Source organism: Adiantum capillus-veneris, chromosome 29 (genome assembly GCF_014529385.1).
Source record: "Adiantum capillus-veneris isolate H3 chromosome 29, ASM1452938v2, whole genome shotgun sequence".
In the NCBI taxonomy this organism is placed as follows: domain Eukaryota; kingdom Viridiplantae; phylum Streptophyta; class Polypodiopsida; order Polypodiales; family Pteridaceae; genus Adiantum; species Adiantum capillus-veneris.
The window spans coordinates 117,757,709-117,784,456 of NC_140959.1; the positions used below are offsets into that span (position 1 = coordinate 117,757,709).

Sequence of the window (26,748 nt, forward strand, 5' to 3'; positions counted from 1 at the left end):
TCCATTGGTTAACCTTGCTCTTTGATAGACCTTTTCTCATTTGGGCCCCTTTACCATTGGCCCCATGCTGAAATAGATCTATTAGCACATCTATATCTTAACCCTTGTTCCCGTTTATTCTCCCACATTAAGTGATCAATTTAATATGAGAAAATCATTTGGGTTGGTTATATAATAGATTTTATGACAGAACAGATATAGCGAGGAAAAAGAAAGGGTGATACTTGCAACAAAAATAAGTGTTATTATCAAGCGTTTCTTCTTATATTTTAAAATGCTATAAATATAGTAGGCGGCGTTTGCTTTTGTAATGAGCACAAAAAATATTCTACAATGATTTTGTTTTGAAGATCATCCTTGGAAAACTAAATAGTTTTCAAAGTATTGAAGTCGTTACTGGCAGCCACAAAATGGGCGCTAACATCAAGTGTAGAAACATACAATTTCCCTAGCATGTGAAAATAAATGCAAAGTAAAAATGTTAAAATTCAAAAAAATTACACTAAAACTTGTCAATGTTTTTTATATATTTTAAAACATTTAATGGTTATTTTAAATGGACTCGGGTTTTTTTATATAAATAGGGAATCATGACTGGGATTTTTGTCTTGCATCATTTGGGCGTCCGTCCTTGTTCGAAACAAACATCGAATCCAAAACAACCTAATGGCTGCATAAAATGTTTCCTGGACTCTCGTCTTGGCCGTGCTATACTAATACCTGCACAAGCCTCGCCGCACCCGACTCAGGTTGCATCTTGCGGGTAAGATGACCTGCTTCTCTCATTCCTTGCGGTCTTGCGTAGGCCTCGCCACACCCGACTCAGGCTGCATCTTGCGGGTAAGACGAGGTGCTTCTCTCAGTCCTCGCGGTTATTACCAAGTCCACCTGCTGCTCCTCATCCAGCGCGAGAGCAGTTGCAAAAAGGCCTGGCTCGGTGTTGCAACCGGTGCGGACTGGTTGCAGCATAGAACCAGGCCTTTTTGCAACTGCTCTTGCGTTGGCTGAGGAGCAGCAGGTGAACAAGGCCCTTTTTTTCTAAAGTATGCGCTGCTAATGTTTTCACCATTTAATATGCACTACAGAGTGTAATCACTGTGTAAATGTGACGTTTAGATGGCAATGTAATCACTATGTAAATGCAACGTTGATGCTGGTAAGAAGATGCGCTTTTCTCAAACCTTGCGATCCTGTGCAGGCCTATACGCACCCGTCTCAGGCTGCATCCTGTACGTAAGACGACGCAACGCTCTTCTCTCATTCCTTTTGGTTATTACCAAGCCCACCTGCTGCTCCTCAGCTAGCACAAGGGCAGTTGCTAAAAGACGTGGTTCGCTGCTACAACCAGTCTGCACCAGTGCTGCACTGGTTGCAGCACCGAACCAGGCCTTTTTCCAACTGCTCTCGTGCTGGCTGAGGAGCAGCAGGTGGGTGGAATTGTTTTTCTAAAGTATGCGCTGCAGAACGTTTATGAAAGTTTGATATGGAAAAGTTGATTCCCATGTAAATGCAAAGTTGAAATTATAAAGTCGATCTCGCGGCGTACTACCACACAAAAATGCCAATCACCGATGTCCACCTTCCAGGTACGCCAAATTGAAAAGCTTCAATATCTTGTTGCAGCCCATGGGCATTCATTTTCAAGAGAGTTTTGAATGTTGCTACAACCAGTCCGCGCCAAACTCTCTTGAAAATGAATGCCAATAGACTCCAACAAAAAGTTGTGATTATCTTTGAAAAAAGTTATATGGAAATTTTTTTATTTTTTGGACTGCTTCATACATGCTTTAACAATATTGTGTAAGTGCATTATGAAACTTTTAAAAAATCTTGAGTTTGAGACGTTTTAGCTCAGTGTTATCATGCCAAAAAAAAGGCCCCAGCCTTGCTCTTGGAGTCGTATAGCTGTCAGAATTGTTCCGCGTCGGCACATAATAGTTTCGATAGCTATACAACTCCAAAGCACGGCCGGGGTCTTTTTTTGGTAAATATTTTTTGTTATGATAAGAATTTTTGACAAAGTCTTTGTAAATGTAAGGTATATTATTGGTTACTTAGAATTGTTTGCTTCTTAATATTTTGTGTGAAGTCAAGGGTCGACAATTGATGTGGTTAGTATCGAATGATATTGACATAAGAAAAACAATGGTCGCTCAAATCCAGCACATAATCACTAGGGTAGGCAATTTGAAAATTTAGTCTTTTATTCTGGTTGATAGGACGTAGTATGTTGGGTTTGATTCTAAATTAATTGAATCGAACAACATTTAGAAATGATGTTATCTGAGTAAAGTGTGCTGCAATTTTGGGGTGTTATGGATCTAATAGTGACATGGTTCATATGCTTGTTCGACTTTTTTTCATAGTCTTCAATGTTAAGAAAGAAGATACTCATTTTCTTGGTTTCAACCTAAACTAGTAAAAATTTATTATGATGGATTAAGCAAATGTTGTTTTGAGACCAATGATAGAAGGATTATTTAATTTGTGTTTGACAAATTCTATGTAGTCCTGCAATTGGGAGATGTTCTCGTCGAAAGGGGAAAGTGGCTATGCGTATTGATCCTATATGCAGTGATCAAGTGAGCTCTATGGCAGACACAGAGGATTTTGATGACAATGATCAAATTGGCGATGAGACCAAGAGTACCAACATTGGCTTAGGATCAATGAATGAAGTTGATGCTCAAATAGCTAGACAAGAGGCACCTTTGGAATTGATTACATTTCATATTGCCCTTGAAGTTGGGCCATCTGCTGATGATGTGGATGATAGTCATTTGCATATGGATAGAGGAGAGGACATTCTCAAAACCACAAGGGGTTTTAGTTGTTTTGAGTGCTCTCTAGTTCCTTTGTGTAGACTCATTCCATATGATCATGTATGTGGCCTTAGATTGGATGTTTCTGGCTTAGGCTGTATTTTCCAGAGAAGGTTACATAAAGAAAAAATGTGCCTTTATAGTTTCAGTGCAAACATGTCACAAGGAACAGGCATTGTTGGCAGGTAATCATTGTTATTTCAAAGTACTTTGTGGATTGACATATTACTTTTTCTTTAGAATGTTTTATGTTGTTTTAGAGTCTCATTTATTTTTGAAAATAGATGATATTGTTGACAAATGGGACCCACTTTGGAAAGACATAACTAAAGAGTATGAAGAGGAGTTAGCATTGTAGCCACAACTAGAGTCACTGCTTGGTAGAATGTTCTACGTGTGGGAAGGCAATCACATGACAGTAGCACGGCAAGCAGCAGTTAGATACATGTTTTCCAATAGCAGGGAGAAGCATTGTAAGGTCTTGTGTACTATCATCGACCCCACAAAGGTTTTTGAAATAGCATTATTGACAACAATGCATGAATTTGTGAATGAGACTAAAATCTTGTTTGTTGCTAAACTTTATATGATTGAAGGTTGACTAACTTACTAATATTTTCATCACTATGAACACCCATGCTTTAGCTCCTTCTCATCTACAAGATGACTTGGTAAATTGTGCAAAGATTTGCTCCTTGGATCATAAAGATTATTTTCGTGCATTACCGGAGAATGACAAAAAATTGATCGACACTGTATGCAAGAGAACCACAAAGGGAGAGGAGACATGGCATCCTCTGACACGAAGATATCTAGCTAGGCTTCTTTTTTATGTAAAAGTGTGTTTTACATTGGATCTCTTTCTTGTATACTTTATTTGAAGCTTTTTGTTTTGAAAAGTATTAGTTTATTTTGAAGGTTCAAATGTCAAAGAACTACACACTAAGCTAGAGAGTAAGAAATCATTGCTTTCTAAAGAGGACTTGAAAAAAGGAGAGACTAAGATCATGAATGATCTTTATTATAAATATTCAGATCGTGTAGGGAAGGTATATAACCATCTCTTGGTGTTTTCTTTGATACATGGTAAGATGCAATTTTAATTGATTAATGTTCTTGTTTGGTAGATTCTTAACATTGTTGATCCAAGGTTAGGAAAGGATTGGTTTGATCGTGTGATGAGCCTTCAATGGGGGAAAGATAGTTGGGCTACTCTAAAGAAATTAAACTTGATTGCTCTACATGATGCTTCCATAGAAAATAAAAACTTATGGTTGTCCTTACGAGAGGCAAGCAAGATCACTCGTTTTGCTTATTGCTTGGTGAAAGGAGACCACAAATTTTGAGGGTGAGCATCTTGATGAAAATGGTTTACAAATGAACTTGTGAATGTTAGTAAGAAGTTTGATTTTTCTTTTGCAAGCACTTTCAGCCACTACAGGCTCTTTTAAGCACATGCAAACATCTGGAAATGCCTGCAAGTGCTTGCAAGTGCATAAAAGTGGTTAAAAGTGCTAAAAAATGCTTGACTATTTAGCACTTGCAAACACCTTAACCACCTGCAAGCACTTCCAAGAACTTTTCAACACCTAAAAATGCCTGCAAGTGCTAAAAAGTGCCTAACTTTTATGCACTTGCAAGCACTTTGAAGCACTTTCAACCACTCGCAAACTCTTTCAAGTGCTTGAAGAAGATTCAAAGTGGTTAAAATTTCCTCCAAATGGTTTCAAAGTGATTAAAAGTGCTTTTTGCAATCACTTCAGAGCACTTTTAATCACTTTAAAGCACTTTGAAGCAATTTTAAGACGTTGCAAGCACTTGCAGGAGTTTGCAGGTAGTTGAAAGTGCTTTAAAGTGCTAAAAAGAGCTTCCAAGTGCTAGAAAATGCCTTTCAAAGTGTTGCAAGTGGACAGATTGAGCACCTGCAAAGCACTTCCAAGCACTTTTAAACACCTACAAATGCCCGCGAGTGCTAAAAAGTGCGTAACTTTTATGCACTTGCAAGCACTTTGAACCACCTACAGGATATCAAAGCACTTTGAAGCACTTTCAACCAATTGCAAAGTCTTGTAGGTGCTTGAAGGTGCTTCAAAGTGTTTAAAATTGCATCAAAATGCTTTAAAGTTTATTCAGCAATCACTTCAGAGCACTTGGAGGCACTTTAAAGCACTTTTAACCACTTTTAAGACTGTGTAAGAATTTGCAGGTGGGTGTAAGTGATTCAAAGTACTAAAGAAAACTTCCAAGTGCTAGTAAGTGCCTTTCAAAGTGCTGCAAGTGGACAAATAGAGCACTTGTAGGCACTTGTAAGTGTTTACAAGTACTTGAATGTTCCAGCAAGTACTCGAGTCTTACCAAGCACCGAGCAAACTTTATCGAGCGAACACAAAAACTGTGCGAAATCGAAGCAAAACAGGGGGGGGGGGTAGAGAGAGAGAGAGAGAGAGAGAAGGAATTCTTTGTTACATGGACATCCAAGTTTTCTTTCTGATGTTTTCTTGAACACTTTAGTGAACACTAACATCATTTAAAATTAATTCCCTCACTTAGTTTCATCAAGTAGAAAACATGATACTTTACCATGAATCAGACTCGTCATTGATGAAAGCATGTTTTTTACTTGAAAAACAAGGGGGGGGGGGGGGGGGGGGGGGGGGGGGGGGAAGAGAGAGAGAGAGTAGGAGAAGAAAATATTTTCATAAAAGAAAGAGGATTATGGCTAAACAATCATCCACCAACCTCACAGTAGTAGCAAGAGCCACATCCAAGTCAAGAGTAACACTTTAATGAACACTAACTATCATCATTTTTTAACAACAAAGTAATTCTCACATTTATTTTGATCAAGTACAAAATATGATATTTTAGCATGAATCACACTCCTCATTGATAAAGACATATCTCCAACGTGGTTTATCATAGGTTTGAACATTGTACCGGCAAAAGAGGCCAAAAAGGAAGAGGTTGGTTTCCCTACAAGTGTAGCTATTACAGAAGGGGCTTTCCAATCAATGAGCAAAGCTAATTACCGAGCAAATATGAGCAACACCCTTGACAAATTGATGCAAGTGTAAGGTATATTGAAGAAAATAATCATGTCATGTTGGATTTGACCAGCCCACAACACAAATGGGTCGTACATCTAAAATTATCAGAAAGCAAAGGAAGCTTCAAAATCTCAAACATCCTTACATGTTGAGGTCCTAAGAAAATTCCATGTCACAAAGTATCTCTATCTATCTCATAAACCTCGCCGCCATGGAACCTTGTGGTGGATGCCATGGAAGAGGTCGCACGTGGAAGTTTCTTCAGATTCAAGGGCACTATGTTCTTTGGGTATTGGTTCAGCCCAGCCATGCCTCAACTGCTACGGGTGGATGCTCTTGAAGGAACTTTAGAATCTGAAGCTAGGATTGTTCCAAACCTAAATAACATGTGGGTTCCCCTTCTATGGATTGCTATGATCAAAAGCAACACTTTTTAAAGAATCTTTTCTCAATTTTTAATTGTATTTAGTTTTTTTTTTAAATCTACATGCACAAAAAGAAATAAAAATTATAAGACAAAGTAGGCTTGACTCCGTTTTGTGACTTAGATCAGTGGATAGTTGTTAGATCAGTGACGAGCCTCTAGTCCTTAGATCGGTAAAGAGCCCTCTCATCAATTTATGTCAGAAATGAAGTCCTTGGCCAGACAAAATATTGTCAAAGTGATTAAGTGTCCTTTCCTTAGCTAAAATCTATTTTTGTCCTCATAGATCTAAGCTATATTGTTGACTGAAAAATGGTCTCGACTTGAGAGCAGGTTGCCTGGTCAATATAGATGTGTGGGGAATCACCTCTCTGGTTAGATCTTGGAGATAAACCCTTAAAATGGCTCAAATTCTTGAGTTGTCCCTTGCGCTAAAATTGATTGAAAGCAAGACCAAATGTGTCCCCATGTGCCAATAATAGCCCTTGACCCATTTCTCTCAACTCAATATCGTGCCGTTTCAATTTCAAAAATGCCAGTTGAAGGCAAGCATAAAATGAGACATTTTGCCCCAAATAAGAGAAAAATAGTGTGAAATTTTGAAAAAAATGACCTTATTTTAAAAAGTTTCCTCTTGACAAATTCAAGAAAAGGAATTTTGTATGTTTAGGAAAATGGTTTTTTTCGAACACTAAATACTACGATCTTCTCTCTCTCTCTCTCTCTCTCTCTCTCTCTCTCTCTCTCTCTCTCTCTCTCTCTCTCTCTCTCTCTCTCTCTCTCTCTCTCTCTCTCTCTCTCTCTCTCTCTCTCTCTCTCTCTCTGTGCACCAGTCTCGGAGAACTTTTTCTAGTGGGAACAAGCCCATGAGAGTTTTTTAAAAGAGAAAAAAGGATTTTCTATTATTATGATGAGGGTAGCCAAAGCGTAGGACCTCCCTCCCCCATCGCCATACATCATCTCTCAGCGGCATAAGCAGACACACACCCACACACCCTCTCCCTCATGCTGAGCGTATTCTGTGTAGCTAATCTTTCTTGTCGATGCATTACGGGGCAAGCCGAGACAAGAGGATTGTTCTCTACACTCTGGCCACACCAGAAATCCGTGTCCATCCCTATCACAATGGGGTTAAACACGCAAACAAAAAATAGAAGCACCTCCAACTGCGCCTTCCACCATTCAAAGTTGTGTATGATGCTTGTCTAGGCAGCTCATGAGGCGATGAGGCCTTTGGGTGAAGAAGCCATCAGAGTAGATACAGGCATCGTCGGTGTGGTTGATACTGTTGAATATGAAGAGGAAGAGCATATTGAAGTTTAATGGGAAACCTGTTGGAACCAATCCGCGCCGGCGCGGACCAGTTCCACAGCAGGTTCAACAAGCACTATAAAATCAAAGCTTTCAAAGCTACATGGTAATGGGATAGGGTTAGAGAGAAAAAGAGTGCCAAGTTTTGTCATTTGCGATTGTGGCGCCCCTCTCCAACCCTTATGAAACCTGTCAGAACTAGTCCGCGCCGGCGCGGACCAGTTCCATCAGGCGCTTATATGTAATCAAAGCTTTCAAACCTTTATTTTTAAAAATATTATCAACGTAAGCGGGCATTCCCACTCCGAGTAGGCTAGAAAAATACCTTTTTACTAACCAGTGAAAATAAGGACAAGCTAGAAATTCTCTCGGCTTTTAGGTCAAAATTTGAAGTTTTTGCCGATAATTACACTAAAACTTGTGTAAATTTTTTGGTCTTCTCAAAGGCAAGCTCAAAATCTAACCGAGATTTAAAATTTTTAGAAGGTTAAAATACATTGCACCCCGAGTTTCTTCCAGCACGTGGCCTTCCTTATGGCCTTCGTGATTGTAAGTGAGACCAACACATGCTAGCGCCAGCCGATTTTAGTACGGGGCGGCACCACTTTCAGTGATGGCGAATTTGAGCAATATTGCAATGGGGTCGGATGCTACTGCTATATATTTTTTGTTTTTTTATATAAAATGAGCAAGTTGTCAAAACTAGATTCCACATACTTATTGGATCTAAGTGTAGATTCAATCATAGGAATCCGTAAGATCCCATTTCTCATCTCTCACGATCTCATATGTAGCTGATCGCTACACAAAACTTCGAGGGAGGGTCGAACCCCAAAGTTTTGGGGTTGCTAGACCACTTAGGCACACTCCTAGAGTGGGAGCATCATGTGAAAAAAGATGCCTCGACATGCCCCCCTCATCCCCATTTGCGGCCCTTTCATTTTCACATTTTCACTGACCATCTTGAACTGGTGTTGCTACTATCCTCAACCGACGACTAGGACTGCACAGCCTTTCTACTACCAATGGTGGGTTGCAGCTGTGCTTGTGCACTTTTGCTTGATCCTACCTCTCATGGAACAGCTCTAAAAGATTCTCACTATTAGTATGCATTTTCAAAATGTGTGTTGCATATTTGATCACATTTATATTAAAAAAAGGCTCTTGTGCATGTTCAAGAAACCGGACAACTGTGTCAAAACGGGTCCCCGACACCATGGACCTATTTTGGCAGTTGTTCAAAATAGTCTATGTGTTTTAAATGTTAATGAGGGTATCATGAGTTCACGTTATTCAATTTGGCCGAATAAAAGTGTATGTCTCATACACATAAAAAATAAAAAGCCAAACAATGAGGGCATTTAATTATCTAGTCATGCAATTGATCACGGTGTTACCATATACATGTGGTAGTGATGTGTGTGAACACACTAGGACCGTCGGGGCATTTTTTCCCTCCTTAGGAGGTTTTTTCCCCCGTGCATTGTATATACGCCCATCACTCTAGGGCTAACTATCTTTCCATTGCACACTAAGTAACATACTCTCTATTGTGTGCCTTGAGCTTCCTTCGTCTTCTCCAAGCTGTGTGTGTTTCTCTGCAACCCTAATTCCAACAATTGGTATCAGAGCAGGTCACGTCCTCCCGGGCTTAGTCGCCAGCTGCTCCAGCACACGCCTACTCACTTTCTCCGATTTCAGTGAGCTTTGGCGAGCGTTCGCAGGTCGACAAATATTTTGGGATAGCTCAAAGAGCTGGGTCTGCTCAGAATTTTGATTTGGGCTCATTTCGGCCTCCGTTTCCACTACAGGCAGTACTGCACAGGCTATTTCATCATTTTGTGCAGATTTTCTGTCAGTGCCGTTTTCTGCATAACAGGTGCCTTATAGTCTTCTACGGTTTGTGCTATATAGCACAAGTTGTTCCCACTCCATTTCTCTTATTTTCGGGCAGTTTTCACATCAGGTGCAGCATTTACCATGGCTGACAACAACAACACAGATGTGTTCAAGATGTTTGCTGCTGAGGACAGGTTGGATGGGGACAACTACCCTATGTGGGGTTATATGATGCAACATGTCCTTGTGTCAAAAGGTGTCTGGAACATTGTGCAGGGCATTGATGTACGTCCTGGTTCTGAAGATGTAGGCGATGTTGAGGATGTTGCAGGTCTTGCTGCAAGGATTGCAGCTGTTAGAGTTGTTTTGCCTACGGCAAAACAAGCTCGTTGGGATGTTAAGGATGCGCAGGCTCATGCATTGATTGCGTTGTCTGTGAAGCGCACCATTATTCCTCACATCCGTTCAGCAAAATCTGCAAAACAAGCTTGGGATATTCTAGCAGGTCTTTATGCAAGCCGCAATGAGGCTAAAATTGCTTTGCTGCGTAAAGAGCTAGAGTCGAAGATTATGCATGAGGAAGATGATATGGACACTTTCCTTGCTAGTGTCAAGGATATCAATGAGCAACTCATTTCTGCAGGTGAAGTCATTTCGGACAGTTCCCTTGTGCAGACTGTTCTTGATGCCTTACGAGATTCCTACCAGACTTTTGCTAGTACTTGGAGACTGATGAACCAAGGAAATCCTGAAGTTGTCAAGTTTGATGCATTATGCACATTGCTGTTGCAAGAGTCACTTTCTAGAAAAAACAAGACTAGGCAACGTGCAGTTGAACAGGCTTTTATTGCTTCTCAAAGAAAGGGTGGTAACAGTAATGCAACCACTTCTTATGGTTCTGCTGCGAGTGGCAAAAATTCTGTTCCTAATGCTTTTGCTGGCAGCACTTCGTCTGGCAATTCTGGTGATAAGGGAAAAAAGAAGATGCGTTGCCATTATTGTAAAGCCAATGATCACTTGATCAAGTCGTGTCCTAAGTTGAAGGCCAAAGAGGCTAAGAAGAAAGAGGGTGGTTCCACTGCAAATGCTGGTTCCACTACAAATGCAGCCATTGTTGAGTCTTCTGTGAAAGGAGATTGTGATGCTGATGTTGATGCAGAATGGGCTTTTAGCGCAGAGTGCACTTACAATCCTACTGTCCATGATGCATGCTTGTCAGTTGCTGCAGATTCACATGTGTGGTATTTCGACAGTGGTGCTACAAAGCACATTACCTCACATCGTGAATTGTTTACCTCTCTCGAGTCTGTCCCTCATGGGAATTCAGTCACTTGTGCCAACAACGCCTCTTATCCAGTTCAGGGAGTTGGAAAGATTGTGCTCACTGCTGCTAATGGCAGTTCCTTCACACTTGTTGATGCACTTTATGTACCTGGGATCAAGAAGAATCTCTTGTCTGTATCCGCACTTGCTAGACTTGGACTTGTAGTCAAATTTGTGGATGACAGATGTACAGTTCATGATCTCAATTTTGGTGATGAAATTGTTGCATCTGAGCTTTTGTGCCGTGGGCTGTATAAGCTCACTTTGTATGACAAGTGTGGACAAAATTTTGCAAATGCTGTTGCAGATTCAAGGGCTATTTCAGATGCAAAACTTTGGCATGCACGTTTTGGTCATCTGAATTTTGCCAGTTTGCTACGTTTGCAGAAATCTGATATGGTTGCTTCTTTGCCGCCTCTTGAAGCACCTGTCAAACATGTTTGTGAAGGCTGTATTCTGGGTAAAATGCAGCGTTCTAAGTTTCCAAAGGATGGTTCAGTTAGGGCCACATGCAGGTTGCAGCTTGTGCATAGTGATGTTTGTGGGCCCATGCAAACTCCGTCCTTGGGCAATTACCTGTACTTCGTGACTTTCATTGATGATTACTCCAGGCATGCATGGGTATTTCCACTTAAAGCGAAGTCCGAAGTTTTTATGTGCTTCAAACAATTTTTGGCTATGGCTGAAAATGTCTCAAAATGTACTATGGGCACCCTCCGTTCCGATCGAGGGGGGGAGTATATGTCTCATGAATTTAATGCATTTCTGGCTAGTCGTGGGATAAAACACCAATGTACAGTGCCTTATACACCTCAGCAAAATGGTGTTGCTGAGAGGAAAAACAGGTCACTAACGGAAATGGCACGATGTATGGTCAAAAGTCAAGCTTTGCCGCATTCTTTTTGTCTTGAGGCCATCATGTGTGCCACTTATGTACTTAACAGGTGTCCTACGAAAGCTTTGCAGTCTATTACTCCATATGAAGCATGGCATGATAGAAAAGCTTCTATTGAGCACATGCGTGTTTTTGGCTGTTTGGCATATGCTTTGGTGCCACAAGTGCAGCGCAGAAAATTGGATGATAAGGCTGTCAAATGTATTTTTGTTGGTTATAGTGCTGAAAGCAAAGGTTACAGGTTGTATCATCCGCAAACAAAACGTATTCTGGTTTCACGGGATGTAGTGTTTGTGGAAGACTCTGTTCAGCCCTTGCTGTCATGTACTAGAGACAGTAATGTAAGCTCACAGGACATTTATGACACTTTGTTGCCTCTTTTCAGTGGTGGAAATACGAATGTAAGTTCCAATGAGGCAAATGTACAGCCTATGGGGGTTTCTGAAAATGTTTTAGAACAGCCTATTACTGATGCAGATGTACATGATGTACTTGATGAGGAAAGGGTTGAAAATGAGCAGGCTAGAGGTATGCCAAAATGGCTGGTGCACACTTTGCGTGACAGTAAATTGGATGCACCTTTATCTAGTCGTACTCGTTCAGGCTCTCGCCATGCATCTTATGCATCAGATTGTTAAGCTTTGGCTGTGTCTAGTTTACATGATGTTGAGGAGCCTCTGTCTTTTGATGAAGCACAGAATTCAGAAAATTGGATTGCTGCCATGAAATCAGAATATGATGCACTTATAGAGAATGACACATGGACTTTATGTGATTTGCCTCCTGGCAAAAAGGCCATTGGTACGAAGTGGGTTTACAAGTTGAAACGCAAGCCGGATGGTGAGATCGATCGCCATAAGGCTCGACTTGTTGCAAAGGGTTATGCACAACAAAAAGGCATAGATTATGAAGAGACTTTTTCTCCCACTTGTCGTATGACTACTGTGCGTTTTCTATGTGCATTGGCAGCTCATTTTGGTTGGGATGTATATCAATCAGACATTGTTACTGCTTTCTTGAATGGTGACATATTTGAGGAAGTTTATGTAACGCAGCCTCGCGGTTTTGTCATAAAAGGACAAGAGGACAAAGTGTGCAAATGTAAGAAGGCTTTGTATGGGTTGAAGCAATCTCCTCGTGCTTGGTATGAGAAAGCTGACACTCATTTGGTTAAACGAGGCTTTCGTAACAGTCCAACAGAAAGCACATTGTATGTAAAGCGTGAGGATGATGTATTTCTCATTGTGGTTCTTTATGTTGATGATTTGCTGATCACTGGACCAAATGAGAGACATATTGCTGAATTTAAGGCTGATTTGAATGCTACTTTCAAGATGAAAGATTTGGGGCTGTTGCATCATTACTTGGGTATACAGTTTAAGCAATGTGATGGTGGTATTGCCTTGTGTCAGAAAAGTTACATAGAGACATTGCTATGTAAGTTTGGACTTGAGGATTGCAAACCTATTGCCACTCCCATGGAAACAGGTTTGAAGTTGAGTCTGCATGATGCTGGCGATCCTGCTGATGTCACTCTTTACCAAACTGCTGTTGGCTGCCTCATTTATGGATGCAACACGAGGCCAGATATTCAGTTTGCAGTCTCGCAGGTCAGCAGATTTATGCATAGCCCAGGGTCTAAGCATTGGCAGGCTGTCAAGAGGATTTTCCGCTACCTTAGTGGCACTTTACATCTTGGCTTGTTTTATCCCAAGGGGGGATCATTGCCGCCAGACTTACATGCTTTTTCGGACTCAGATTGGGCTTGTTGTTTTGACACGCGAGTGTCCACAAGTGGTTTTTGTTTCATGCTTGGCAGTTCATGTATATCATGGTTGAGCAAGAAGCAACCTACTGTGACCACTTCGAGTTGTGAGGCTGAGTACAGGGCAGTCTTCACAGCTACGGTTGAGTGTGTATGGCTCAGACGCCTTATGGCTGACTTGGGTGTTGGACAGGACACTGCCAACACTATCTACACTGACAGTCAGAGCGCATTGGTAGTTGCGAGGAACCCAGTTTTTCATGCTCGCACAAAGCACATTGAGGTGCATTACCACTATGTTAGGGAGAGGCTCTCAGCAGGAGAGATCAGCTTGGCTTATGTGCCAACACAGGACAACCTTGCAGATCTTTTCACAAAGGCATTGTCTCGTGAGAAGCTTGAAGCTTTCCGCAAAGCTTTGGGCTTACTCCCCTTTGTGGACTGATCCTGTCCTCAGGGCATGGCACTTCCCTTTACTCATGTGCCAGCTCTCGTTCACCGCATCACTCCAGGGGGGATTTGTTACCATATACATGTGGTAGTGATGTGTGTGAACACACTAGGACCGTCGGGGCATTTTTTCCCTCCTTAGGAGGTTTTTTCCCCTGTGCATTGTATATACGCCCATCACTCTAGGGCTAACTATCTTTCCATTGCACACTAAGTAACATACTCTCTATTGTGTGCCTTGAGCTTCCTTCGTCTTCTCCAAGCTGTGTGTGTTTCTCTGCAACCCTAATTCCAACACACGGTTCCCAAAGAGGGAAGGGCTTCCTTGGAAACCACAATTGAGTCATTACTAGACTGGACATTGGTGCACACATATTTATTGCACAAATAAATTTATTGCTCAGGGACTCGCTCGTTTCTTTTCTCGCTCGAAAAAACTCGCTCACCATTTTGTAAGACTCATTATAGAATCTTCTATGAGCAAGGAAAAAATATATATGGTTTCATTTGGAGAGAGGCTTTTCTTTTGTTTCTATTGAAAAGAGCTTCTTCCCTGCATATTCAACCCCCACAAAGAGAGAGAGAGAGAGAGAGAGAGAGAGAGAGAGAGAGAGACATGCATGGGGATAAACTACATGACTAGGAAGAGTAAAGTGTGGCATTACATGCAATAGGTCAATCCAAGCAAGAAAATTCCATGAAGAGGTACTCATTTTGCCTCTAGTCTTGAAGTCCTTTTTTAGGTTTGTGTTGCTTTATAATGTTCATGATAGCTAATGTTGGGGATTGATATTTCTCGCACTATCCTTTTTGCCTCCACCTCAATGAACACTATCGATGCACTTCAATGAAGCAAAAATTAACACATCAAAGTATATCAACCAACCTCAAAATTAGTTTTTCCAAAATCTTGAAAATCATAATAGTTGAAGGTCTAAAATATTACAATGAACATGCATAACTTGCAAAAGAAAAATTTAAGTAAGGGAAGACACTCAAAAAGTAACATGTCCATGATAGGAAGGATAGATCTAAAATGGTGATATAATCAATTAATGCATAGCCATAAAATTATTTGTATATCTTAGGCTAAGACGTGAACTCTTCATTTTCATAGATCAACCTATTAACCTCTCCGATGCCCCACCCTTAACGAATTATTCTCCCATTTTCATGTGCACATATTTTTGAGGAGTGGCACATTATGACAGTAGTGAGGCAATGTCCCATGTAATGCTAATTTTTCTTTGCAAGCTCAACAAATTGCATGTTTTTTACCCTTATGCCTCCCACCCATGTGTGCTAAGTAGGGCTAGGTCCCACTTGATGCGTACTTTTCTTCTGTGCTTCAAAGGCATTGCTAATTTTATTCATTTAATTGATGACTTCATCAATGAAGCCACTTTGGTTAATATACACACTTCTATTCTAAATTTGAATGCTGGGTCGGTGTTGTGTGCATATTTAATTCTAATACAAAAGCCGGAGTGGCATGAAGGTTACATTTCCCTAGCCGTTCAATACTTTCACTAATTTGTTTAATACACACTATCAAATTTGATAAACCTAAGAGAGCAGGTTTTCTAGCCTTTACCCTCCCATGCCGATGAGGTACTAGTTAGGGGTAGGTCCTGACGTTATAGGGGCAAGCACACTACACTTCGGCATCGCAACACTATTTCTGGACCTAAATGTCCCACATCAAACGTGGTATGGACTCCGTCCATGTCCCTATTGGATTAATGATGTAGAAAGCATTTTTGGCAAGTCCATCCTGAACACGGATCCTTACTCTCAAAACTTTATGGCACTTGAAATGTAAACACGGCCACATGTACAAATGCAGCAAAGTTCTAGTAGTTCAAGAGGTCGTTATTAGAATGGGACATTGAACTTACCTATCCCGTGCCGAAGCAGTATGAATTAGAGCCACATCTCAAAAAAAATTGTATAAATCTTTTGTTTGTAGATAATCAGTTTCTTGCACTTAACTCTCCCGTGCCAATGCGGTACTGATTGAAGCAATGTCCCACTTGATGCTAAGTTTGCTTTGCAAGCATAACAGTTTGCACGATGCGAGATAGGAAATGAGTAGGGCCAACTCGTATAATGAGAGAGAGGAAGACGACAGTGGCCACTGTTGTGCCCACCTCTCTATCTTGCTTTTCGTACATTTTTCCCACACCGTGTGAAGCCACTACATAAGTTAAAAAGAATGCAATCCCCATTGAATGTCTACATATGCCCTTGGCCCTTCAACATGCTGCACCAATGCGGAAGGGCAAGCAGTAGAGTCTGAAGCCTTGTGAGATCATGTCTGATAAAAAAAAGCAAAAATTTGTTTACCTGTTTGTTGGCCCTTCAACATGCCGCACCATCACGGAAGGGCAAGCAGCAGAGTCAGAAGCCTTGTGAGAATATCATTTCTCATTAAAAAAACCATACATTCTTGGCCCTTCAGCATGCCGTGCCGGTGCGAAAGGGAAAGTAGTAGAGTTCAAAGACTTGTGAAATTATTTCTCATCAAAAAAACCATAGACCCGTTTACCTGTTCTTGGCCTGTCATTATACCACGTTGACCTAGAATGTATTACAGTAGAGTCATCAGAGATTTGAAACGTTATCTCATGAGGAAATTGACCCATTCTGTATGTACCTAATACTAAACAAACAACCCTGCACGGAGAAATTTTGGCCACTTTCACGTCGACGCGGGATAGATTTTGCATGCTTGTTTGATATTGAATGGGCATTTGGTGATGTCCCCTTCTCTCTCTCTCTCTCTCTCTCTCTCTCTCTCTCTCTCTCTCACACACACACACACACACACACACACACATACACATATGCTTGTTTGATATTGAATGGGCATTCGGTGCCGTCCCCTTTTCTCTCTCTCTCTCTCTCTCTCTCTCTCTCTCTCTCTCTCTCTCTCTCTCTCTCTCTCTCTCTCTCTCTCTCACACACACACACACACACACACACACACACACACACATTGGTGACACCGGTGCTTCTTTATGGAGTGGAGGTGTGGGGTGGTAGCATTGGGAAGTCTACTTGGAAAGAGTTTGAGAATGTCCAAAAGCATTTTCTCACCAACTTTCTCCAAGTCAAGACACAAACACCCTACATGCTCTTACTTCTTGAGTCCGGATCGCTTCCCATTGAGGTCTTGGGCATGCAAAGGGTTGTGGAGTACATGCTTACGACACAATATAGCCCTTTGTATCGACTTTCTAGAATCACATATGAAGCAAGTCAAAAGGTCCAAAAGACGTGCAAGAGAAAAATACTAAGTTTGGGGTGGATGCTTGACATCAAGAAATGGTTTGGAAGATGGGATGCATGTCACTTGGTCAAGGATGCATCGATTGACTTCCAAGTTAATGAGGCCTTCTTACAACACCAATGTATCACGGCTTGAGAGAAATCCAGAGGTTCTCTCTTTTGCCATTACACCACACACATTGCCCCAAACTACAAATCTCTCTTCTTCTCCAAACGAGGTAATGGAACCCATACCTACATCCTTGAGCCCATCCCGTTGAGTACAAATCCGCACCATTGCCTCCATTCGTCTTAGCTCCCATTCTCTACACTGCAAGATAGGATGTTGGGGCATTGACAAGGAGTCTCATCGACTTTGCAGCTTATGCCCTCATCAAGTGCGAGAGAGTGAGTACCACACACTACTTGAGTGCTCAGCTTTTGACCACATTAGGTCCTCTTTTCCCTATATATTCAGCCCATCAGCTCTCCCTACATACCTTCCTCTCCCAACCACGATGTGAACTCTCTATTGCGATGCTCATTTCAGCCATTATTGAGCATCGAGAGTCACTTATGACCTCCACTTTCACCATGTGACATGTTCATTTGGTCCCATAGGTCATATTTGACCTCCCAAGGACGATAATAGAACTCTCTCTCTCTCTCTCTCTCTCTCTCTCTCTCTCTCTCTCTCTCTCTCTCTCTCTCTCTCTCTCTCTCTCTCTCTCTCTCTCTCTCTCTCTCTCTCTCTCTCTCTCTCTCTCTCTCTCTCTTCCCATATCACTCAGTTGTACTGACAGTAAAGCTCGGCCGAGCAGAGGCCAAGCCCATGCGTGACCTTGTGCTGCTCGTCGGTCGTCTTTCTCCACCTTCGACGCTCTACCTTCCCTTGCAAAAAACCCCCTCTTGATGTCTAGCAATGGCTAAGAAGCTCAATGTAATCAGCTCTGCGTGCATTACAGTTTCAGTGGGAATGTAGTTAAGAAGGCTAGATGCATGGATTGTGATGCAAGAGCTGCTAATCAACTGTTTGCTGCAGATGATCTAGCAGGCTCAAATTGTAACTGCAGGCTTGCTTGGACAGACATTATTCTCCAGCAGGCCGGGGCCGGGCTACGGCTAGAAAAATACATTTTCCCTAACCAAAGGAAATAAGGGAAAACTTCAAAATTTTCCGGCTTTTAGGTCAAAATTTGAAGCTTTTGCCGGTATTTTCACTAAAACTTGTGTATATTTCCTGGTTTTTTTCAAGGAAAGCTCAAAATCTGACCAAGATTTTACGATTTTTAGTTGGTTACAATACATTGGACCCTGTTTTTTGTTTTTCGAACACTGCATTTCCCCTTCAAAATGTATTTTTCAAAGTTCGAACCAAGATCTCGAGGGTCCCTTGTTCAATGTAACTTTAGTAGTGTCCTTCCTGATTTGGGTTGTAGCTCCTCTAGCTGCACTATGTCCGCTTGCTCCATTGTGAACAACCATTCTCTCTTAGGCTATGGTCCCACGAGGCTTAGTTATTAGTTATAAATAACTATGCCAACTATTCCGAGATACATCATTAAAGAAATTACTAAGCCTCTTGCATGGTCGCACATGGCTTAGTATTCATTCAACGTCTCAACTATGCCTTGAACTTCACAACTATGCCAAAATCGGCATAGTTACAAAGGGTGGCATTGTTATTCATTTAATGCTCTTTTGTGGTGTGACCAAGAATGGGGCTTAGTTATCAGTTCAATAACTGATAACTAAGCCTCACGTGACCATAGACTCAATCAACAGAGGCTCTAGCTATGTGACTGATTCACAACTATGCCAAAATCGGCATAGTTACAAAGGGTGGCATTGTTATTCATTTAATGCTCTTTTGTGGTGTGACCAAGAACGGGGCTTAGTTATCAGTTCAATATCTGATAACTAAGCCTCACATGACCATAGCCTCAATCAACAGAGACTCTAGCTATGTGACTGATGCTCGCTTGTTCAGGAACGAGTCCTTGATTTTCGCCTTCCTCAGGAACGAGTCCTTGATTTCCGCCTTGAGAGTACTTGTGCTTCAGTAGTAGTAGTAGGCTCTGTCATACAAGTAGGGGGGACCGGCTGGAAGAAATTCAAAAACGCGTGATTAGTTCCAAGTGAAAAAGGGAAGGGTGGGGTAAATAAAACATTAGTGGAAGGGGGGGAGGCAGGCCACATGGTTTCGCATGCCATATCTCTCATGCGAAGATTTTCAGTTGGAGTCTCTCGGGAAAATTTCTCTCTCTCTCTCTCTCTCTCTCTCTCTCTCTCTCTCTCTCTCTCTCTCTCGCCCCCCCCCGTCAGCGAGTGCATGTGGCAAGGATGTTTTATAGGGCTTGACATAGTGTGTCTGATTTCATGGGAGGTTGAGATGCTGCAAAAAAAAATACTTTGTGCTGCAAGGCAATATTTTGGTAGCACAACCAAACAACTGCACTACTGGGCAATGTGGAGCACAACCTAGCAAGATTTGGATTCCCTGCAATTGCCATTGTAAGAGGGTGCTTGGAGTTTTGATAGCTTATGTTACTTAATCAAATACAAATTTAGTAGCGATCACCTTCTTGTGCTAGAGTTTTCTATCCTCTATGGTGTAACCTTTTTTTTTTACTCTTGATATTATGGTAGGGCTTAATAGGAAAAGAAATTTGTGTTACACTTCTTTTTAGTTTTTCTCAGAAAAATGACACGCTTGGTTTTTTTTGCTTGCTATATGGATTTCCTCCAAGTGCTCCAAGGTGCTTGAAAGTGCCTACTGCTAGGACCTACATGTCCCCCATTATGGTTGGTTGTGCAATAATCTTGCTTTGTTTTTAAATTTGTATAGAAAATAGTTCAGGAAATGGACAGGCAGCTTGGTGAGTTCAGAAGGTAGGGCTTCATGAAGGGATCCAGCAAATTCATGAAAAGAGAGGGCAGGGCCCTTCTAGTGCCTACTCCACCTTCCAAGTATAAATTTAGTGTGGATAGTGTTTTATTGTCTGGAAATTGTGTAGCCTATGGTCAAGAACTCTGGGGCAAATATGCGATCGGTGTCTTTTAGCTATCGTGTGCCCATAGATACCATCAGTTCTGATTTTCAGTGGTCAATGCAATTTCTCCCAAGTGTGTTGTACAGACTGTGTAAAGAAAGAGGATGCAAGAGAGCTACACAAGACAAGCACACACCACACAGAGATGGAAAGCTTCTTCTTCTTCTCACAGAAAAGAGAGTACAAAATGACTAAGTGCTAAAACTGAAAAGTAGCACATATGTACATGCGGTCACTAAGTGTGAACATGCTAGAAGCGTACTAGGCTGGCACTATAAGTGTAGTCCAGCTGTAGAATCACTAGCAGAGATCCTCTGTGTCGGTCACCTAACGCTCCAGTGAGTAAATGCCGTAAGTGGCCAAGACTCGTAGTGGATGCCAGCTCAAGATGTAGAGCTCGACATCTCAGCACTCCCCCTCGAGCTCTGCATGTTGCAGAGTCCAAGCATATTCCGAAAACGTCGAAGCTTCTCAGCTCCGAGGGCCTTGGTTAAGATATCCGCTATCTGCTCCTCTGTGCTGACGTAGACCAAGTCGATGTCGCCCGCCAACACTCGCTCTCGAACGTAGTGGTAATGGACCTCTATGTGCTTGGTCCTGGCACGGAACACTGGGTTCCTAGCCCACTGCATGCTGCTGAGGTTGTCACAATGGATGACAATCTGTTGGTCCACCTGCACTCCCAAGTCCTCAAGTAATGTGCGTAAAAAAGCTACCTCGCACGCCACAACTGCTGCACCTCTATACTCGGCCTCTGTGCTCGACAAAGCAACCGTAGGCTGCTTTTTGGTGCTCCAAGTAACAACAGCACTCCCAAAAGAGAACATGAAGCCACTCGTATATCTCCTATCAACAATGCTACCTGCCCAATCTGCATCTGTATACCCATACAATGCTAATGGCGCATCTGCTGCATAGAACAATGCGTAGTCAAGAGTCCCTTGCACATACCGAAGTGTGTGTCGTACTCCATCCAAATGTGGCTTCCTCGGAAGCTGCATGAACTAACTCTCCAAGCCTACTGTGTAGCTCAAGTCTGGCCTCGTGATAGTCAAGTAGATTAGACTACCCACAATCTTCCTGTATATCTTGACATCCTCAACAACATCACCCTTCTCTGCACTCAGCTTTGCATTCACATCCAAGGGAATAGAAATTGGCTTACAATCAGCCATACCATACTTTGACAACATGTCCAAAGCATATTGTCTCTGTGACAGCCATACACCCTCTGAAGTCCTGATCACCTCAATGCCAAGAAAGTAGCGCAACTCGCCCAAATCTTTCATTTCAAACTCCTGTTTGAGAAGACCCTTCACATGGTCAATCTCCATAGCATTGTCACCCACAATAATAAGGTCATCTACATATATGGTAATGACCACAATCCCCACATCACTCTCACGTACATAGAGTGAATGATCAGCATGAGCTCTCCTAAAACCAATACTGACAAGATACGTGGCAATCTTGTCATACCATGCTCTAGAGCCCTGCTTCAAACCATACAAAGCTTTGAGAAGTCTGCATACATAATCTGGGTAACCTGGATCGACATAACCAGGTGGCTGATCCATATACACTTCCTCTTGCAACTCACCATTCAAGAAGGCATTCTTTACATCCATTTGATGCATAATCCATCCTCTAGATGCAGCGACTGTTATGACAGCTCTCACAGTCGTCATCTTTGCCACGGGAGCAAAGGTCTCCTCATAGTCTATGCCATACATCTATGCATAACCCTTTGCGACCAGCCTTGCCTTGTGACGCTCAACGTTACCATCAGCCTTATGCTTGGTTTTATACACCCATTTACAGCCAATAGCTTTCTTGCCACTTGGCAATGGCATCAACTCCCATGTGTCGTTTTCTTCCAATGCAGCCATCTCTTCATAAATTGCATCATCCCAATGCACATTTCCAACTGCATCCTCAAAACATGTGGGCTCCACATCCTGTATCACCTTAGCCATGTAGGCATGGTGATGCGCTAGATACCCATCATAAGTCAATTTCTAAACTGGATTTTTGACTGTGTTAGATCTATGTTGTTGTGTTGTGACACGTACATAGTGGGAATGCATGCTACAAGAGTTATCTTGTAATTTTTTAGATACATAATTATCTTTCCTATAATGTACATATACATATTTAAGTATAATAATAAGCCTTCTATCTCATCCTATTATTTTTCTCAAGGGTAACCTATCCTTACTTTACCATCAGAAAATACTAAGGGAAAAGCATCAATAGCTCCGCCTCTTTAACTTGGGGCAAAAAGCATTGATTCTCTATTTCTACTATCTCATTATTATCTCACACCCTAGCTAGATCCTATATCTAGGGTAAACTCCAATATATATATATTCTATGTATTTTTCATATTTTTCTTATATTTCTTTTTAAATAGCTACTAGGAGAGAATCATATCTTAGTGGGACATTAGGTGGCATGATTTCAAAGATACACTTATTTTAATGCATTATTGCAAGCATGATTACAAAACTTTGTCAAGGAGCAATGCCATGCTTTCATATGGTATGAGGTGTCCTTTGGAATCAAATGAAAGTCTAGGCTAAGGGGACCACATGAAGACTTTTGCTACCAGAAATGGACCCTATTTTGATGAATTTTTTACACAAGGTTCCAATCCGAATTGGAAAACGATTTTTAAATTAAAATCGTAGCTAATGAGCTGAATTTTTTGTCCATATTTTTACTTTTTTATTTGGAGCTACGGTTGAGGAGATATGATAAAAATACTGGATTCCAGTCTGCCCACATCATGCAGGGACAGCTCATTTCCAACTTTTCCAATTCCTGTTCACACTGGCTCCTCTCTTCTTGTGTAAACCCTTGGGGGTTCCCTTCACCTATAAAAGGGGACCTTTTCTTCCTTGAAAACAACTCAAGCATTCAAGCCATTGATGAGAGGAATTCTTGAGGGAGTGAGTAGTAATACCTAATTGTACTTAGCCATTAACATAAGCTCAAGCCTACACTTTCTCCTAAAGGAAGACTAGCCATTCTTTTACGCTATCCTTGGAAGATCAACTCTAATCAAAGAAGGTCTTGCACTTGGCGTATCAATCAAAGTGGAGTTCTCCCCTCTTCTTCTCTCTCCATCAATAATGGTGCCAAAGGGTTTGTCAAGTAAGATGTGTTCTACATTGATGTTTTCTTGATTTCTTGTTGTTTTCTTTTTCATCTCTAATCCAACATATATATATATATATATATATATATATCTAATATTATCTCCTTAACCAAATCTATCTCTCTCACTCTTAGTAATTCATCCTCTCTACAAATTTTAGGTTCTCTTTGCTATAGGTACATCTCTCCCCGCACTATCCTTATTGCCTACGAGTAAGAATAGAGCTTGGGAGGGAAACTTCTCATCTCTTCACTTCTCTCATATCTACATTTCTCACATACTATCCTAGATGAATAACCCACATGATGATAATTTATATCGCTTTCACTCTGTACAATCTATTAGAATTAACGTATGGATTAGCCGTAAAATACTCTTTCAACAACGTATAGTGTTTCTCTTTGGCCCAGAAAGGTTCAATGAAATACTTCTATCACCGGATCCCATCATACTACCTCTCATAGACTATAATTTTTCTTTTGATGTAAGCGTCGTTATCTTGCTATGAACCAAGAGGATTTGTACACACAATGAATCCCAATCACTAGACAAAATATATATAGTACGATAAGCACAAAGCTACAATTCCAAAGAACAATTCGTAGCCTATTTGGTCAGCCAAGATTGAATGCCATTAACTCATCTATTAACCCTTTCATACTACCCATGATACGATATGACCATAGCCTTGATGTTTTCATCTTTGTGTTGTTTTGACATTCTCTTTTGTGTTCTTTCTTTGTGTGTGTGAGTGCAAGAGAGAAAGAGTGGGTCTTCTTTGATTACACTTCTTTCCAAACCCTAGTCTTCATGGCATCTATGGTTTAATTCCTTCATATAGTTTTTGTTGAGTTCTCTCACAAACTCTCACAGCCATAAGCCCGGTGCTTTCCCGGCAAGACTGCTAATTTCTTGACAGCGCGGTCCTAGGTCACGCCTTTGCCCTCTAGCATCTTCTTGTACTTTCCTTACACGAGGTGTCCTGACAGCCGGAATTCCAAATTCCTCATCAAGACTTTGTTCAGAACCATCTGAATCCATGTCTACATGTGAAAAACCTGATGATGCATCAACCATAAAGGGAGGTTCATCAACCTTTTCCTTTCCTTTCCGTGATACATTCCCTGTACCTGCTAGTGGAGTAACCTTCGTGCGTAGTCTACCATTCCATGGCTTCTCAACAGAGCCACGAGAAGACAACTCTTGTGGTCCACTCAAAACATGTGACTGTGGCCTCACATTTTGTACAACCACATCATCTTTTACATTAGCCCCAATAGTGCCATGTGCATTACTGTACCAGTTGCTCATCTCATCAAAGACTACATCTCTGCTCACTCGTAATTCTCGTGTAGTAGGATTGTAGCACATGTACCCCTTTTGTTCAAGGGAATATCCCACAAGAATACATTTCTCTGCTTTAGGATCCAATTTCCTACGCAACTCATCTGGTACATGCATATAAGCTATGCGGCCAAACTCTTTCAAGTGTGCAAAATCAGGCTTTGTACCTGTAAACTTTTCCTCAGGTGTTACATCATGCACCGCAGCTGTAGGTGTCCTGTTCATAATGTACATAGCTGTATTTACAGCTTCATCCCAGAAATGATGAGGCATGTTCTTCTCATTCATCAATGCACGTGCAACCTCTGCAATGTGCCTGTTTTTCCTTTCTGCGACCCCATTCTGCTGTGGAGTATATCTGCATGTAAACTGCCTCTGTATACCATGCATTCGCAGAAAATCTGAAAAATCATTGGAGAAGTACTCTCCCCCTCCATCTGACCTCAATGTCTTGATTTGCATATCTGTCTCCTTCTCAATCATGACTTTGAAGTCTTGAAAGTGACCAAACACTTCACTTTTGTTACGCATGAAGTAGACCCATACTTTCCTTGTATGGTCATCAATGAAAGAGACATAATACCTGCAAACATGTATACTTGCAGTATCGGTTGGACCCCAAACATCTGTGTGCACCACCTCAAGTGGCTTTTTACATACATTGCGCTCATGTGGAAATGAGCCCTTTGACTGTTTTCCAAACTGGCATGCTGCACACACTTTATGCATACCATCCACCTTGAATTTGGGCAAACCTTTTACAATCTGTTTTGATTGCATGCTGCGCAATCTCTGCTCATTGACATGGCCAATGCGTTTGTGCCAAATGTCAACATCAGCCACAACACCTGTGCCCTGTGCAAATAATGCAGCTTTCACCTCAGGCATGTCTACATTCAGCGTAAACATTCTACCCACACATTTGTCCTCTGTGATCAGCTTACAGCCATTCTGGAAATCTTCTACATAACAGCCATTTGGATTGAAGCGAACCTGCAAACCCTGCTCAACCATTTGTCCAACAGAAACAAGATTCTTTGTAATGTTTGGGACATGAAGTACATCTGCTAAGTACTTTGATTTCCCACTCTTCGTTTTTAGAGGTATGTCCCCTACATGAGCAATGGGGTGAGCTGTGTCGTCTCCTGTCTGCACCTAGCCTGACACATTTGGTTTGCGCATATCTCTAAACCACTCTCCATGAGACGTCATGTGATTAGAGGCATGTGAATTCACATACCAAACATCATCTTGGGTGGAATTCTCTGCAGTCATTGTATTCATTACATGCTCCATAACAAACATGCGCTCGTTTTTGTTGTCATCTGCATCTCTGCTAGTAGATGCATAGTTCCCTTGTTCTCTCTTTACACTTGCTTTTCCCTTTGGACAGTCACGTGACATGTGACCTCTTTCACCACAAGTCCAACATTCTTTGCTATCTGCAGTATGTTGCTGCCTGCTTGATCCTGCACCACGACCTCTTTGACTCCCCCTGCCTTGAGACTGGTTTCCCCTGCCACCTGTATTGTTTTGATTTGATTGACCTTCTCGAAATTGGCCCCTGCAACCACTTGGGCCTCGACCACGACCTCTACCTCTACCTCTGTTGGAGTTAGAATAGAAGGCCTATTCAGAATTATTTCTGCCATGAGAAGAAGATGTGTCAAGGTTCTTCTCCTCAAGAATAAGCATAGAAATCAAATCTTGGAACACGGGGATGTCATCTCTTGTATTCATGGGAGACCTGAAATGTACATACTCATCTCCTAGACCATCCAAACATGCACGGACAATGTCATCATCTTCCACTGAGACTTTAATAGATCCAAGAGGCTCAATGATACTCTTGATCTTCAAAGCATAATCATTGATGGAGAGGTTGTTCCTCTTAACCCGATTTTGCTCCGACTTTAGTTGAAGCTTCCTGGCCTTGGTGTTCACCTCAAACACTCTGCCTAAGTTTTTCCATGCAATGGTGGGGGTTTTAGCATCCTGTAGATAGCCCATCATGCCATCTGTGATGCTCATAGAAAGCCAATACA

The 26,748-nt window shown here is 41.6% G+C and overlaps 1 protein-coding gene across 1 annotated transcript; it reads left to right on the forward strand.

Moving 5' to 3' along the window:
- Positions 1-768: 768 nt before the first annotated feature.
- Positions 769-2,997, forward strand: LOC147419828 (uncharacterized). The gene is made up of 4 exons (XM_086506117.1): positions 769-840; positions 1,199-1,229; positions 1,516-1,586; positions 2,510-2,997. Exons 1-4 carry the CDS (start codon positions 769-771, stop codon positions 2,561-2,563), a joined length of 228 nt encoding a protein of 75 aa, XP_086362243.1. The 3' UTR covers positions 2,564-2,997.
- Positions 2,998-26,748: the final 23,751 nt, after the last annotated feature.